At 40.3% G+C, this 18,300-nt stretch overlaps 1 protein-coding gene across 10 annotated transcripts in view; it reads left to right on the top strand.

Annotated features, from left to right (window-relative positions):
* adgrb3 (adhesion G protein-coupled receptor B3) overlaps positions 1–18,300 on the top strand; it is a 304,460-nt gene that overhangs the window by 229,878 nt on the left and 56,282 nt on the right. For all 10 annotated transcript variants that reach the window (XM_057847941.1, XM_057847943.1, XM_057847945.1 and 7 more), the window contains 3 exons: positions 8,398–8,524; positions 11,070–11,173; positions 11,266–11,368. In XM_057847941.1, the coding sequence (XP_057703924.1) occupies positions 8,398–8,524; positions 11,070–11,173; positions 11,266–11,368 (334 nt within the window). The remainder of the gene's footprint in view (positions 1–8,397; positions 8,525–11,069; positions 11,174–11,265; positions 11,369–18,300) is intronic.

Raw genomic sequence — 18,300 nt, forward strand, 5'->3', positions numbered from 1 at the left:
TCTACCTACGATGAATTATTTAATGCTCATGCAGAAATCCTTGAACCCGAGTGAGAGGGGATTTCATCCATAACCTTACATATAATATATCACAAATGGACCCACATTTTAGCTGTCCGTTCATCTTAATTGATTATCTTTTCTGTCTCAGTCACATGAGTCCCTCTTAAAAATGATTTGAATCAGTCCAATGCATCAGCTGAACTGCAAGAGATAAGAAATAAATGTGTAGCACTTGGTAATTTAAATTCAAAAATCGTGAGAAGAGATGATAAGAGAACACATAGTAGATTTTATTTTATTGATGCGCTAGTGCGAGCAGACAGGCTGGAGCTTCTTGGCCCTTTTGGGAAATTCAGACTACAGGCTCCACTGTCCCTTCCTGGAATAATAAACATTGCTTCCATATTGATCAAATGACACAGCAGAGGTTGCTTGGTGCACTAATACATAGCTATACACTCAACAATCACGACATTAGGTAAAGCTGTGGGATCGTTTTAGATTCACCATAACAGCTATAATAAAGATTGCAATGATAGCAATGCTTAAATTTTACACTCTAAAAAGAGGCATCATTTACTAATACGTAGTAACATTGTGCATTTTTTTTTTTACGACCCTAAATAATGCATGAATCTCAAAGACAACATTTAGGGATTACTCAAAGTCATCATCAATAAATCTTTTCCTGATTCGATTTAGAGTTGTCTAGTATTGACTGAGTTTTGTGCTTTGTTGATTGTTTTGTTCACTGCATTGGGGGGTTCAGAATCTTAGTAACACAAGGTTGGTATGATGCAGGGCATTTATACGGTACTGCAAACTACAATAACTATAAGCAAATAAATTGATACGAGGGATTCTAGTAAAACTAACAAACAATACTGTTAATTATTAACCTAATCGAAGAAAGGGACAAGGTGACGCATAAATCAAAATGTTTACAAAGTATTTATTTACAAGGGTGAGGGAAAGCAGTTAACAGCCAGTTTTTTTTGTTTGCTAGGCTCTTATACTCCATTAGTTCAAAACTGCTTTCTGATGTGCATTACACTGCCACCATATAGGAATAGAGTAGAAACTTATTTCATTTCCAAACAATTTTGACATCTTTTTTCCGCATTTGGAACTCCAAAATATCAAAATTGGTTATTTTTTTTTCAGCATTTGGAACTCCAAAATATCAAAATTGGTTGGTTCTAGTATTCTTATGGTAATAGACTAACACCAGTGCTAAAAACATGTGATGTGGCATTATGTTTGCTTGGTAGCTGTTTTTTAATCAGTTACTTCTTCGTAAGCTTTTCAAACCAACAATTTATTGAACCACACAATACTCACCTTGTCAAAATTCATTTTTGTTCTACTTTTGGAGCGAGTTAAAAAGTATTGCTGGTTTTGCATTCGTATTAATCTCAGTCCATTATGTGTCCCTATTTTGACATTAATTTATTCCATGGTTATTTGTGGATCAAGCAGAATGAAATTTGGCTGGTATATTCTAGGGATATACTGTATACATGCATTAATTCACAAAACTCTTTTTTTTTTTGTGCCAGGGCTGACTAATTAATCATGGACTTATTGTTGCCTGTAGGTTCTGGGTTAGCCAGTAGCTTAGGTTGCTTATTATGTCAAGGGCGTAGGTTTGGTCTCAACACTGGTAGGGACGATGTACTGTAACAGCATAACCTGTATGTAAACTTTTTGCTGGGGACGGGACATTAATAAGACAAGACAGATCGGGTGAACGGGGGTCAGGGGTGTATTTCTCACGAATATGAACCTAATAATTGATAGGCCAAATGGTAAATGCAAAAAAAAAAAAAAAAAAAAAAAAAATCAGAACTGATTTATACTAACTTTCTCGTGTATCGGTTTAGGTGACACACCGTTCGATTCAAACCTTTGTTTTCAAAAACTACTAATGAAACATTTTGAAAACTTCCAGAATAAATGTCTGGATTTTAATAGCAAATGTAAATTACAATATTTGAACATAAATTAAATTATATTAACATACACAATAAATACAAACTTTTAAATAATTTCTTAACTATCCAGAAATGCAAAATATAAACATTTGCCCTAAGACCATTAAACATTGTCTGTCTAAATAAAGAAATTAAAAATAATTGAAAAAACTCCTTAGTCAGGGTATAACAAAAATAAATAAAAATTGGGCCTTCCTTCAGGTAAAACACTACTGCTTTTGTCCATAAGCACCAGTGTTGGGACGGCGTTATTTTTTCAGTAACGGGGTAATCTAACTAATTACTTTTTCCGCCGTTACAACGCCATTACCATTACTAACGGTCAAAAGCGGTGCGTTACTTACTCTGAATAAATTGAAGAAACTACCAGCCGTGTCGAGTTGACTCTCTGCTCTGTTGATTTGTCATCCAAGACTTGGGGTGCGTTCAGGTTCGAGAATAGCGCACGTACTTCTGACTCCAAGCTGTTTGTCCCTGCTCATTCAATTAGACAATGCTTTTTAAAGTTTGGTAATGTTTCTGTGTTTGCTACACCTGATGCTAGCCTCGTTCCCATCTCCCACTGTCAGCCAGCAATAATTCTGCTTCCATATTGAGGACGGCAGGCGCTTTGAAGGTGACGTGAATTGTCGGGAAACGAGCCTACCTAAATGCAGCCCCTCAAGAGATGCGATGGAAGTGATGGTGATTGGCTGAGGGTTAGATTCATGTGTCGTGGTAAGCCAATCAGAGCTGATTTCACAAGCAAACCGGAACAGCGCGTGCGGCAAACACACATACGCAAAACAGATGCACAGGGTCGGGATGGCAGAGCATTCAGAAGAAAAATTGTCCTTTAAGAGGTGGAGATATATACACTATTTCAAGTTTGTCGAAATTAAAGGAAAGAACCTGCATTTATGTCCCGGGGCAAAGCTTTTGTCGACATCTGTAGTAAGTAATTCAAATCTGCTGAAACACCTAACAAGTTAACTACCTGTCTGTTCTTCTCTATTCCACTGACTCGAATACTGCTCACAAAATTTCAAATTCTTTGACATACAACAAGTTATTTTTAAAGTAACGGAAATAGTTACCTTGCCTGGTAACTAGTTACTTTTACTATAGAGTAATTCAGTTACTAACTCAGTTACTTTTTGGAAGAAGTAATGAGTAATATAACTAATTACTTTTTTAAAGTAACGTGCCGCGGCAATCCCCGAACCCGTTGGTGGACACCAGCGGTAAGGGATGCCGTCAAGCTGAAGAAGGAGGCCTATCAGGCCTTTTTGGCCTGTGGGACTTCGGAGGCAGCTGACAGGTACCGGCTGGCCAAGCGGACTGCGGCTTCGGCGGTCGCTGAGGCAAAAACTCGAACATGGGAGGAGTTCGGCGAGGCCATGGAAAACGACTTCCGGATGGCTTCGAGGAAATTCTGGTCCACCATCCGGCGTCTGAAGAGAGGAAAGCAGTGCACCATTAACACTGTGTATAGTAAAGATGGTGTACTGCTGACCTCGACTCGGGACGTCGTGAGTCGGTGGGGAGAATACTTCGAAGCCCTCCTCAATTCCACCGACACGCCTTCCTTTAAGGAAGCAGGGTCTGGGGACTCTGAGGTGGGCTCTTCGATCTCTGGGGTTGAAGTCACTGAGGCGGTTGGGAAGCTCCTCGGTGGCAAGGCCCCGGGGGTAGATGAGATCCGCCCGGAGTTCCTAAAGGCTCTGGATGTTGTAGGGCTGTCATGGCTGACACGCCTCTACAACATCGCGTGGACATCGGGGACAGTGCCTCTGGATTGGCAGACCGGGGTGGTGGTCCCTCTTTTCAAAAAGGGGGACCAGAGGGTGTGTTCCAATTATAGAGGGATCACACTCCTCAGCCTCCCCGGTAAAGTCTATTCAGGGGTGCTGGAGAGGAGGGTCCGTCGGGAAGTTGAATCTCGGATTCAGGAGGAGCAGTGTGGTTTTCGTCCCGGCCGTGGAACAGTGGACCAGCTCTACACCCTCGGCAGGGTCCTCGAGAGTGCATGGGAGTTCGCCCAACTAGTCTACATGTGTTTTGTGGATTTGGAGAAGGCGTTCGACCGTGTGCCTAGGGGAGTCCTGTGGAGGGTGCTCCGGGAGTACGGGGTACCCAGCCCCTTGGTAAGGGCTGTTCGGTCCCTGTACGACCGTTGTCAGAGTCTGGTCCGCATTGCCGGCAGTAAGTCGAATTCGTTCCCAGTGAGGATTGGACTCCGCCAAGGCTGCCCTTTGTCACCGATTCTGTTCATAATTTTTATGGACAGAATATCTAGGCGCAGCCGAAGCGTTGAGGGTGTCCGGTTTGGTGGCCTCAGCATTTCATCTCTGCTTTTTGCAGATGATGTGGTGCTGTTGCATTCATCAAGCCATGACCTCCAACTCTCATTGGGGCGGTTCGCAGCCGAGTGTGAAGCGGTTGGGATGAAGATCAGCGCCTCCAAATCCGAGACCATGGTCCTCAGCCGGAAAAGGGTGGCATACCCTCTCCGGGTCGGGGAGGAGATCCTGCCCCAAGTGGAGGAGTTCAAGTATCTTGGGGTCTTGTTCACGAGTGAGGGTAGGAGGGAGCGGGAGATTGACAGGTGGATCGGTGCAGCGTCTGCAGTGATGCAGACTCTGCACTGGTCCGTTGTGGTGAAGAAAGAGCTGAGCCAAAAGGCGAAGCTCTCGATTTACCGGTCGATCTACGTTCCTACCCTCACCTATGGTCACAAGCTGTGGGTCGTGACCGAAAGAACAAGATCCCGGATACAAGCGGCCGAAATGAGTTTCCTGCGCAGGGTGTCCGGGCTCTCCCTTAGAAGATAGGGTGAGAAGCTCGGTCATCCGAGAGGGGCTTGGTGTCGAGCCGCTACTCCTCCGCGTTGAGAGGAGCCAGTTGGGGTGGCTCGGGCATCTGGTTCGAATGCCTCCTGGACGCCTCCCTGGAGAGGTGTTCCGGGCATGTCCCACCGGCGGGAGGCCCCGGGGTCGACCCAGGACACGCTGGAGAGACTATGTCGCTCGGCTGGCCTGGGAACGCCTTGGAATCCCGCCGGAGGAGCTGGCTGAAGTGGCTGGGGAGAGGGAAGTCTGGGCTTCCCTGCTAAAGCTGCTGCCCCCGCAACCCGACCCCGGACTAAGGGGAAGATAATGGATGGATGGATGAAAGTAACGTGCCCAACACTGATAAGCACAGCCAAACCCAGCAAAATATGAAAACTTTTTACCTCGATTATGATTAATGTATGATTATCTGAAAAAAGAAATGTCTGCATAGTCTGCAAATAAAAGTTGTTTTAAATAAATATAGTACAAAATAAATAATTTTTAAATAAATCCAAGTCATCATCCAATCGTGTGTTTGAGGGGGAAAACTGGACCGGCACATTCAGCAAGTGAAAAGGGGTAAATGTAAGTCTGAACATAATGAAAATAAGTCATTTAACAATGGTAGGGTCAATTATATCCTTACAACATATAGGAAGACAATCTAAATTACATATACAGTGGTACCTCGACATGTGATCGCTTCGACGCACGATCTTTTTGACATCCGATGTAAAATTTGACTCACCATTTGTTTCTACATCCGACGACATGCTCGAAATACGACGACATGACACGCAGACGAACGCACAGCAGATTTTCTTGTGTGAGAAATCAACTCGGGTTTCAAAAAGATTGGTACAGGTGGTGAAACAAGCAAAAAGGTGACACTTACCTTCTAAATGAAGATGCATGTTATAGAGAAATATGAGCGTGGGGTGCGCGTCCGTGAACTGGCTCAACAATACATCTCCACGGTCCTCCTCCGACCACCGTTCGCCAGACTTTATAAGTTAAGGTGACAATTATTATTGTGGTAACATCGCCAAAGAAACACAACACAACACAAAAGTTGACGGTGTTCTCAAAAAAAAACATTGAAAGTGAAACTCTCAACCTTCACGCTCTCTGACACATCAGCCGCGCAGTGCGTACAGATACAGCAAAAACATCCGCCACATTAGAACCCGATTCGTTGCATTATTACAGGAATTATTATTATTATATCATTATTCCGATTTTTATTATAATATTATTATTATAATATTATTATTATAATATTATTATTATAATATATTTATTTGTTTTGCTATGTGTAATTGCCATTTTTAATAGTACCTGCAGTATTTATTAACTCATTCACTCCCAGACATTTTCAACGGAGCAAGGCCCTTCGCTCCCGGCCGTTTTACTGGATTTTGACTGATTTTGCAACGCCCACAGAAAATTACGTTCTATTGAAATATAAACATGGAACCAAAAGAAAGATTAGACTCTATTCTTTCAGCAGAAAAAAAGAGTTAGTTCATATCTTTTTCCATTCTTTAGAAATCAGCATTAGAAACTAGCTTAGTTTGAGCAATTTTCCATTTTCTGATGAAAAAACTGAGAAATTGAGCTTTTTGTGAAAGCACACATTTCAAACATAACTTTTTTACTTATACACAGCTATTTTTTGCTTTAGTGACATCCCAAACATCTAAATAATGTTTTCCTATAAACAACAAGACAAATAGAGCTTTTGATAGAAAAGTAACAATTTATTTACACATAACTAACTTAAAGATAACGCTGTTCTGGCAGCGACCGCTGGTTAAACTTTTCCCTCATCGCAGTCTGTCTCATAAAGATGAATTTTTTTTGAGTCTCTGCGGGCTCATGGACTTAAAGGCATCGTTTGCTGCACTAGTTGTTCCGGTCGTTCTGCTCGGTCGTCCAGCGCCCGACATCCTGGGGGTCCTACCGGTTGTTCTGCTAGGTCGTCCGCCGCCTGGCATCCATTCGGTCGTCTTCCGCCGGCGGGTTGCGGGTCTTACCAAATGCGCTACTGCCCTCCAGTGGCCAGTGTTATTGCTTTAAAATGGATTTTCAGCTTTGTGCTTTAGAGCTAAATTGAATCATGACCCAGAGATGTCTTTTTTGTCAAAAAAAACTAAAAGACGTACGTATAAATATGTCTTTGGGACACTGTTTTTAGGCTGTGGAGCGGATTAATGGAATTTTAATGTATTCCTATGGGAAAGTCCTACTCGACATACGACCATTTTGACTTACAAACAAGGTCCTGGAACGAATTAACTTCGTATGTAGAGGTACCACTGTATAACAGAACTCATTATATAATGCAAATACGGTTGCTTAAAAGTGGGTGGGGACAATTTGAGCATCCTGAAAAGTTGGTAGTGTTATGTCCCTACCGCCCCAATGCAAACCTACGTTCGTGTATTATGAATCAGAGCTCATGAGACTTTTAAGGAGCCAGAAGGTTGTGGTTCATTTGAACTTGTTTTAATCAGATAAGAGTAGTCTCTAAATTATGCAGTGTTTTCTTTCCTGGAAAGTATGTTTTTTTGGCATTAAACGTGAGTCAGTCTCAGCTCTTAAACTATTGCTGATTTTGTTTGTCATTTTGTTCTTTATTATCGTTCAATTTTTTTCTTATTAAAGGATTATTTCATTTTTTCTAAAGACGTTTTCCCCACCTGCGGTGTGAAGAATGTAAAACACAAGCGGGATGATAGGCGACACAAATGAAATAAATATAACAAAAGCTGCTTCTTTTGATTCCACTACAAGTACAATGCTGTGAAGTGGAGACCGGTAGCAACCATTCGCGTCTCTCCGGTGGGGTGGACGTACGTTCGCGGGTTCTAATTTACCTCGCTTCCAACCAGAAGACGACCACGTTTTTATTCGTACGGCGACTTTGAGGAATTATTCCCGATCATTATTATCCCCCCCATTGGAATTTGACATCCCGCCGAGTCAACACACCCTGCTTTAGCGCGCACTGCTGTTCTCATTGGGCCAGCCTCCCCCCTTTCTGACGCCGGCTAGGAGCCGCGCAGCATCAGTCTGATTCCAGGGTGAAAAATCCTTGCTAGGAAGCGTCAAAGGCTGCTAATTAAAGCAGTGCAGGGCGAGGGGGGGAAAAACCAAGAAAAGAACGGAATAACAGGTGCGTTCGGAGGGAGAAAGCGGCCATTCGGAACGAAGGAAAGCGGTTGGAATAAATAAAAAGACAAGAACAGGAAGAATTGCAGGTAAATATGACAGCTCGTTTTTAAGCAATCTCGTGATGCGTTTACGTTGAAATGTTGAAATCAGAACCAGGTTGCTTGGACAGCTCCGTTTCCAACCCCTTCCGCCTTCCTTATTCCTCCGAAGCTCTCTCGGTGCCATGCAGCTGCGTGCTCCGGGAGCTGCGGCGCTTTTCCTTTTGAATTGTTTTTTTCTTCCTCCATTATTTTCCGTAGTCCTCTCGCATATTCGTGACATATAAATGATACAAGAAAGAGAAGGGCAATAGAGTCATTTTAAACGTCACGTGTGTAACTAGCGTGGAAATTGCCTTCTTGTGATTGTAGGAATGATTCATGGGGGTCCTGGTCCACAAAGGCTTGCAGAACTGTGCTGACAGATGCCTCGCATACAAAATGCTTATGTGATCGTGTGTCTACCTTCGCCATTTTGGCTCAGCAACCCAGAGAAATGGTAAGTGAGCTGTTGTTCTTTTTGTTTGTTTGTTTGTTTGTTATCTTTTTAAGGGTGGGATGAGATGGGTTGCTTGCGCTAATCCAGCTAATTCGACGCTGAGGGTGGAGTTTGTGTGTGTGTGTGTGGTAGTGGTAGGGGGTCTTTTCTAGTGTATAAACAGTAACTATGCAGGTCATCGAATACTCCATGCATTTCCCCAGGAAGGGAGCTAAAAGTTGTGGTTTTAATGATAATGTGTGGGAATGGATTAGGGAAAATCTGGTTTTGTGTTATTGAAGTAATTAACAGTAAGAACATCAAGTACAGTTCAGTACTGCCTACAGGCCTGCATTGGTTTACAACAGAAGGTAAAAGACAGAAAAAGAAATCATTGCCAGGCCTCGAACACATGAGATATTAGTATTAATGAAACATTTAAAACAAAATAACACTGCTTAGACATGGTGTGAGCAGCTGGCAACATTCATAAATAGAGGATATTACCCTACATCAGTTTGTCCCCAACCTTTTTTGCACCACGGATCGGTGTGATGTGGGCCTTTTTTCACAGACAGTAAATATAAAATAACACGACAGAGCTAAAAATGAAAGTTAAAGCAACACTAGGTAACTTTTCAACCGTTATAGAATATTTTTATAACATTTGTGATGGTATTTTGACTGACAACTAGTTGAATGACACCTCTTTTATATCTAATAGGGGTCTGTATCACTTTCAACGCCACTAATTAACTTTGATGAAGGTGGCAGGAACCCTGCCACACAAAAAACTACAAATGTGCTGGCTGCTTTACAGCATACGTCACTTCCCCCGTTCCCTATTTGTTATAAAGATGAAAGTTGATGCCAACACTTTCGCTCAAATTCTGCAAAGATGGCAGAGCAACAATAGAGACAACATGTTTTGTCCGAGGAGACAAAAAAAAAAAAAAAATGGAGGCAACCAGGTTAAAAGGACACTCAAGAATAAACATTGGCCAGCTTCCACTCATTGGCATTACCCCTCCCCCCAACCAAAGTTGTCAGCGGGTCGGAGAGTCAGTGGGGGAATACGGTACAAAATCAAACATTTCTCATTGTTATCATCGTCCTATGCGATGGATTTATTTGTTTACCTCATTACTATTCATCATTCACACAGCCGCTAGAAACAGAAATGTCGTTTAATCTACCTGCCGGCCACTGAGAGATCAGGATTTTACGACACTGTGCGCTGGTCCTCATGGAGAACATAGTCTTCCTAACGGCCAATCACTACCGTTTTTGTCCATCTACGTCGCTAAAATTGACCAAATCTGAAAAGTTATTTGGTGTTGCATAAGGTGCAGGGAAAATGTAACTCACCAGACACTGAACCAACCTTTTTTTTAACAGCGTCCTCTCCTAAAACTTCACGGAAAATTGGTAGCCAGCATAATAAGATGTCTTGCCTTTAGCATTACGGTTCTCCATGAGGTGTGATGGTCTCAGTGCATTCACTTTTGTTGATGGGTTGGCCCTCACGAAATGTTTCTATTCTACGTGCTAGCGCTTTTCTGTTTCAAAAATTCCATAGGCTTATCCATTATTCCTTTGCTAACTTTTAGCCACATATTATGCAAAGTGGACTTTGCGTAGGCTCCTCTTCTGACTCGTCAGGTGGCCTTTTCCCAGTAAAAAGCTGTCTGTTTTTCAGTCGTCTTCGCTAGCGTGTAGGCTTATTATTTCCGGGAACAAATCTGATACACCTACAACGTCATTATCGAGGACACGCACATATAGATAGAAAAAATAGATGCTAGCTCCAACTGATTTCGATGACGACATCCTATCCAGTTTTATTATTATATCTATTGACTAATCTTAGCAAAATGACCAGAAGGACCCCGTCCACCAATGCTGATGTGTGCCGCCCGCAGCACACAGCCAGCAGCAGGCAGCTAACGTTACTGTTTACATTGACTGACACTGGGCTGCTACTGAGGTGTGTGAACACCCCAGTAATGGCAGCCAAAACTAGAGGGCGACATCCACATATCTCTACCTGAATTAGTCAGTGTAGGAGGCAGGCAGATTGGTGCGTCAAGAGGCTGATGCCAGAATGCTTCGTTAATAAATTATTTATTATATCTGTGTGGCCCGATAGCATATGCGCCACGGTCTCCGGCCCGGTGGTTAGGGACCCCTGCCCTACATGACTGGTACATACAGAGTGCACAGTACTGTATTTGTCTTTTGCGGGACTTCAGAATAGCAACTGACTAAAATGGTGTATAGATAATATTATTTCACACAAACATAGGAGCTCTCCTGTGCAAAGGTTGACTTCAATGACCACCAACCTATTTTATTATTTTTAGCAATCGTACCAACATTATGATGGATGAATTGTATTGGTGCAATTAAGGCAGCCGTAATAAAACGCAGCCTCTTCAATACACTAAACAAACATTATGCAGGTCCAATGCTATGGATTTTTATATGACTATGCACAAAGATTTACTGTTCTGCATGCAGTTTGTTTGAGCTCCCACTGACCGGCCCTACTTGGTTTATTCCACAGACCATGGAATACTCAGGGGTCCCATCTGTGACGCTGATAGTTGGTTGCGGTCTGTCGTGCCTCGCCTTGATCACGTTGGCAGTAATCTACGCCGTGCTATGGAGGTAATGACCGATGGCTGCACGATGACGAAATATTTAATTATGTGTCTTTTATTTAAAAGTGCAATCACATTTAATGTCCGGTCTTTCCTCAGATACATTCGCTCTGAACGTTCAATTATCCTGCTCAACTTCTGCTTATCTATCATCTGCTCTAATATTTTGATCCTTGTGGGACAAACGCAGACACACAACGTGGTAAGTAGCATTTACGGGTGTAACAACACATCTAAAGACACATAGATGCAAAGAGATTGTTTGAAAAACAAATAAAGGTTGAAACAACCATTACAAAGACCTAAAAAATTGAGGCACTGTGGAGTGCATTACTTGCAATCAACAGAGAAATTGTATGAATGAAATTGGTTAAAGAAATACAACATGACATTTGCCAAGTAATATATATGTGTGGAATAGTAGGTATTTACAGTATGTATGTACAGTGGTACCTCTACTTACAAATACCTCTACATACAGAATTGTCATGTTAAGACACGCCTCAACGTTGAATGATCACAAAGGGAGTATGTCAGACTCTCAATGTGAAACATTAAAACTGTTCAGACTATCCGGGCACTTAGACTTCCATTCTCCGCGTCAAACAGCTGAACAGGACAGGTTAAATTTTTTTTTTTTTAAAAAGACACGCCTCAACGGGAAAATATTACCTCTTGTTACGAAAGAAATTTCAGTATACGAAAGTCAAAAATACAGTATGGCTGGTACTCGCAGTTTACTGAACGTAACATACTTAAAGCTGCTCTGCCATTAGCTATTGCCTAGCATTCCTAGCATCCAATTGGCTAAGAGAGACCTCTACTGTATGTGTATCCCAGCGTCCTCTTCATTTGCCCTTTGTGCTCCAGACTGCTTTATATGGGTGTATTAACTTTTATTCTTTAATCTATTCTTGGTTTTATTACATTATGCACAACTCAGATTTTTTGTTTATTGTGCAATAACCTACCGTACACAGTAAAAATGTATTTGTTACATGTATTAATGCATTTTTATGCATTATAAAATATTTATGTCTGAATTTTTGAGGGCTTGGAACAGATTAGGGCATTAACATGGAAAACGCGTCTCTACCAGCAGAATTTTCAAGTTACGAAACTACTTCCAGAACCAATTATTTTCGTAAGTAGAGGTACCACAGTAGTATACTTCTTCAGGAAGCATCATTGTCTACAACGCATCATTGACATCGAAACAAGAGTCTCCCCCACACATTTAGCCAAGCAACCAACCTTATTGAGGGTTGTTGAGTCTTTTTTCATGAACTCATACGCTCCTATCAGTTGACTTGCCTCCACTTTTAACTTGAATTAAAGAGACGACTTAGATTTATGTCATTGAGTTTGCAATATTTCGATGACAATGTAAAACGTAAGGTGGAGGAAAGACTTGACTTGGTTTAGCGGTGTCTAAAAGGACTTTTGAAAGAGTCTAAGAAGACTGAACTTTGGGGAGAGACAAAACTGCATTTATCGGATGTGTATTCTGTTTTATTGTGCCTTCGGCATGCCAGCTGCTCTGTGTTATAGAGTGCAAACAAAGCGGAATGTATCAACTTTGCTACAGCCTCATTCAAGAATATTACTCATTTGCTTTTGGGTACTGTGCTAATAGGTCTTTAGTGGATAATCTAAATTGAAAATGAAGATTTTCCTTGCAGTTTGAGGAGGAGAAATTTTGCTCAGATGATATCCATTGAGGATCCAAATACTCTTCTGCCATACTGACAAATCAAATATGGCTCATCGAGACTAGGGTGGCATGTGTTGCACACACACACCGACACACACACACGCACACCCTCAAAACAAAATTAAGGCTGCAACAACTAATCAATTAAATTGATTAATAAATTAGCTGCCAACGAATTATCATCGATTTTGCCGGCAGCTATGAGCAGTCACGTTTGGGTCTTTGTGTGTGATGTGAGGATGCGCGCGCTGACCAGTGGTTAGAGCAAGAGAGAGAGTTCACTGCTTGTCTGCGACACTCAGGTTGGGTTGCTGATTCAATGACTTTACGAAGTGTCGAGAGTTAGATTGTCTTTTGTGTTGTTAGATCCAGTGTGCGTCTGTTGGAGGTGAGTAATTGAAACCAAGTGTATTGCTTGTATTCTTTGTTGATGAGACGTTACTACTTAGCATGAAGCACTAAGCTAGTTAGCTATTATACTAATCAGTCTCTTAAGTGTCCGTTTGTATTGTGTTTTGAAGAAGCATAAGAGCACTTTAGTTATTGTTAGATAACAAAGTTGTCTTATTTCTTTTTATAAAGAACCCACACACATAAAGCCATTCATATAACAGCTTGGAGTGTCCTTTCAACACAAGCTCCCATTCAAACTGCAAATTGTCATACGAGAGAGTGCTTTGAAATTGGATTTGGAATCTTTACATCTGCCTCCTCCTTATTCTATGTTGCTGTTTAGTTTGTTTAAAGAAAATAAATGATTCATTGACAAAATTTATATCAGCACATTGCCCGCCAGAAAAAAATTGTCAATCATTTTTTAAATGAATGAACAGGACTTTTGTCTTACTTATGTACTGAGCAATTATTTTTGTTGTATACTCAGAACCTTTATTAAAAACATTAACAAGTTTTATGTACTTAAAACAATACATTTGTAGACTACAGTAGGAAACTGTAATGAAATATTATTTTTAATAATAATCCATTGTGTCTTCTTTTTTCTTATAACATGTTAAATTGTGAAGGTAATTGAAAAAAGTGACATTTATCCAATTAATCAATTAATTAACCGTCTGATTAATCGATTATAAACGTTAGTTGCAGCCCTAAACAAAAGGTTCCAAAAGGATGGATTACTTTCAAATGGTGACTTGAAATGATGTTGGGTGCATGTTGTTTTAAATGAGCAGCTGCAATAGTTTATTGGTGGGGGTATTTTAAAAATGTATATATTTTTTTTAAACATGACAATCACACACAAGGGAACATGGTGCAAAATTTCAATCAAAGACTAATGAAGCCGTTGAGAGAAGAGATTGAGATTTAAAAGCTGAGCTGCAGCTTAAAAGCAATTTTTGTACTTTGCTCATTTGTCTGACATTCTTCAGAGATGTGATGTTTGTTCTTTTTTATTGTTAACGAAGGGCTGAAGTTGGTGTCTAAGTCAGCATGACTCAAAAGGACATTGGCAGCTCCTCATAAATATGGATTCACTCTCCAGTTTTGGTTAGTGGTCTGTGAAACGTAAAACTAAAAGTTGGCAAACAGTTGTTGTGATTTACTAGATGCCCACACAGATGCCTTCCTCAATCATAACTCATTCTGACGCAGTGTCAAAATACAAAGACATTTTATTGTGTAGAGGAATTGAAGTTGTATCTTTACCTACCACACTGATTTCCCCCTTGATCCGCCATCTTGCCTCATTAGCTTCATCTCTTTGTATTGGTGTGGAGTGAGGTGGGGGTGGGGCTCATTAAACTATAATTTGACTTGACAATTCTTATCCTTTATGTGAAGGTACAACTTATCAGAAAGCAGATGGACTTGCTGGTGGTGTGTATGAGGCACTGCTCATGAATCATTGCTCCTACCTTTATTTAATTATGTTCAGTGATAACTAATCAGAGAATATAAATTATTGTAGAAATAAGGAATTGCTTGAAAGATGGTATGCCATCACCCGCCTACCTTACGTCTATACAGTACGTCTAAATCTAAATAAAGAAATGTAAGAGTTCAGCAATGCGTAAATAAAATTTATGGAGAACACATTTTACTGTTGTATTGTACCAGCCAAGATGATAAATGCACAGAATTGAGTCATGGGGGTATTTTAAAGACGAGTGGATTTGAAGCCTTGTCTGATTGAATCATTCCATATTGAGGTCTTGATTACAAAGATAACCACTTACCAAATAATACCCACTCAGAGTCCCCCTAATTAGTATTTGCATCAAAAATGTCCAGTGGGTTTACATAAATCCATGAGCATACTGAAATTCTAATGCTCAATGAACAATCATGGCTATCTCTGAGCTTCATGTAGGTATTATAATGACACATTTAATTATATACCAGATACATGCCATAATGCTTTTGGTGAAGCAACATGATGTACAATCTGGCCTCACTGATTGCAGATGAATTCTAATAGGGCAATTCTGAGCTCCGTCATTGTCATAGCAACCACTTAGCATTATAACAATTCCTTAAGGGAGGTTATGGTTTATAGCAGACATGTTTATTTATTTATTTTTTTAGTTCATTGACTAAAGTATTGTAGGAGTGGATATAAAATTAATTATTGCTTTAACAAAGAAAATTTATTAGTTACTGTATCGTAAAATGTGTCCTCTTGCCACATACGAGATAATTCATTGGTAATCATTAACCATAAATGCCACATTATAGGGTGCATTTGACTATATGCACACCACACAAATTTAAGAAATTATTTAGTTGCATAAGCCGTGCTTGACTAAAAGCTATATCTGTCCATGTCTTAATATGGGATATTTACAGAGAAAGTTGTTACTCAGACGGGTCCAATAGATTAAAAATCTTTGTTGTTACCAACGTCTAACTACCTATGATTAAAAGCATTCTTCTCTCGTAGCGCCAAGGGTCTTCTATTGATAAATCGGCATAAAAAAAAAGAAAAGAAAAAAACAGATAGGTTAGCATGTATCCGTAACTAACTCTTCTTCTGACAAACGTAGCTTTTACCTATACTATACTAGCAACAAAGCAAAGGGTATTTTTGTCAACGCACTCAGAAGTGCACACTGCTACACTCGCAAACTCGCGGAGTGTTATTTGATGTTGGAACAATCGTGCTAGTACCGTAATTTTCGGACTATAAGCCGCTACTTTTTTCCCACATTTTGAATCGTGCAATTTATAGTCAAGTGCGGCTTATTTCTTGATTCATTTGAGTAAATAGGTAACACTTTATTTGATGGCAGCGTCGACAAATTTCGTCTCTAACTCCATTAATGTCCAGTCGGGATCTTTTACATCCATTCAAAAGTGAGATAATTTGCAGGAGGACACTTTATGACATCTGTCATAAGCATTAATTAATGCTCATGACAATGTCATGTTATAATTATGTTGGTCTAATGACAATCTTATGTTCGCCGCTGTCAAATAAAGTGTTACCGGTTAATGTCTTTTGGTGTAAATATCCCTGTTACAGTACATACCATCTCCGTAGAAATTTGCGCTAGTCCAATAGTCACATCGCAGGGCATGCAATTGTTTTTTCCTTTTTTAACATGTTAAGTTTTGTTTTACTTAATAAAAGCAGCAAGTGGGCAGATATTGGATCCCGAATCCCTTTAATATACAGCAGGCCTAGATTAAATTGCATCTTTTAAATTAGGGATGTCCCTGATCTGATGAGGTGATCGGAAATCAGGCCATTTTTCAGAGGATCGGAATTGGATCGGATCGGGTTTTTAATTTAAAAAAATATATATTCATGTTTTTCTGCTTCATGCTCGTCAGTGCCACAGCCTCTCACCATCCCTCCTGCTAAGCAGTGCTACAAAACTGTTTTTCTTGGTCACCAGTGCAGCTGGCATTTGGGACTTACCATTAACAATGATTGACAGGTTTGTAGCTTTGATCTGGCCAGATAAGCCTCGGTAGCTCTATAATCAAAGGCACAAATGTGGTAATCATTGTTAAACTTGCAGCCCAGTCTGAAGTGTGCTGTGCCACCTCATTCATTGTGTAAGTAAGAGGCTGTTCCCAGCAGCGTGAGCATCAAAGCATGAGTGAATTTGAGTGGACTCACTCAATGAAGAATTTAATAAAGACAAACATTTTTCTACTTAATTCTTGTTTCAAAAATAATTCACATTGTGAAGGCAGCACGGTAGGACAGTGGTTGGCACATCCACCTCACAGTTCTAGGATCGTGGGTGCAATTCAGGCTCCGGCCTTCCTGTGTGGCGCTTGCACGTTCTTCCCATGCCTGCATGGCTTTTTTCCAGGTTCCTGCCACATCCCCCCAAAAAACGTGCATGGAATGCTGATTGAACACTCCAAATTGTCCGTAGATGTGAGTGTGTGCATCAATGCTTGTGTGCTCTGCGACTGGCTGGCAACCTGTTCAGGGTGAACCCCGCCTTCTGTCTGGAGTTAGCTCTGATAAGTTCCAGCACCCCCGTGACCCTCGTGAGGCTAAGCGGTTCAGAATATGAATGAATTATATAAAGGTTATGGAGAGTGATTAAAAGTATGGCATTAAAGGTAATCCAATGAAAAATGTGTCAGTCCCTACATTTTGTGCTGGTGCACCTAATGACAAAAGTAAGGTGCAACCAGTGCAACAAATGCAAAAAGTAAGTGGCAATATATCGCAATGTTATTTTTTCTAATATCATTCAGGTCTATCCCAAACAGAGATATTCAAGGTATCTAGTGAAAGTTCTTCTAATTTTAATATCGCAATATATTGCAGACCCCCTAAAAATCGCAATGATAGTTTTTTCCAATATTGTTCAGGCCTAGTACATACCCTCAACACACACAATGTACTGATGTCATAATGACGCTGCCAACCACTAAGATAACAGATACAACAAATTAGTATGAGGCTCTTTAAGCCATAAAAAGCTATCAATAATAAGCCTCATTTCATAGGGAGAGAAATGTAACAGTGTATAACTGTTAGCAAACAAAGCTATGGTATTAGAGAAGTACGTATTTCTATGTTGGTAGTGTAGAACAGCTTCACAATATTGAGTGAAGCACAATACAATATTTTAGATTGAAAAAATTGAAATTGAAAAAAAATCACTGAATACCACCAAAAAAAATGTAACTAATCTCTATTTTCTCATAAATGTATTACACAATATCAGAACAAAAAAAAAAAATTTAATCAAGTTCAGTAACTGTTAATTTCCCATGTCATACCTGATGATCTCCCAGAGAGCACTGATAACTGGAGTCGAAAGAGCAATAAATAAAGTCCAAATGCTCTTACACAAGTTAACAAAATTATGAATGGTTATCGGATGAACCAGACAGACAGAAATCAATTATATTTTAATAATAAATGGTTTCAGAAAGATAAAGCAATGCAAACTATGCTCTGAGTTTTAAGAGGCATTTGTGTGAAAGCC

The sequence above is a fragment of the Corythoichthys intestinalis genome, chromosome 10, assembly GCF_030265065.1.
Source record: "Corythoichthys intestinalis isolate RoL2023-P3 chromosome 10, ASM3026506v1, whole genome shotgun sequence".
In the NCBI taxonomy this organism is placed as follows: domain Eukaryota; kingdom Metazoa; phylum Chordata; class Actinopteri; order Syngnathiformes; family Syngnathidae; genus Corythoichthys; species Corythoichthys intestinalis.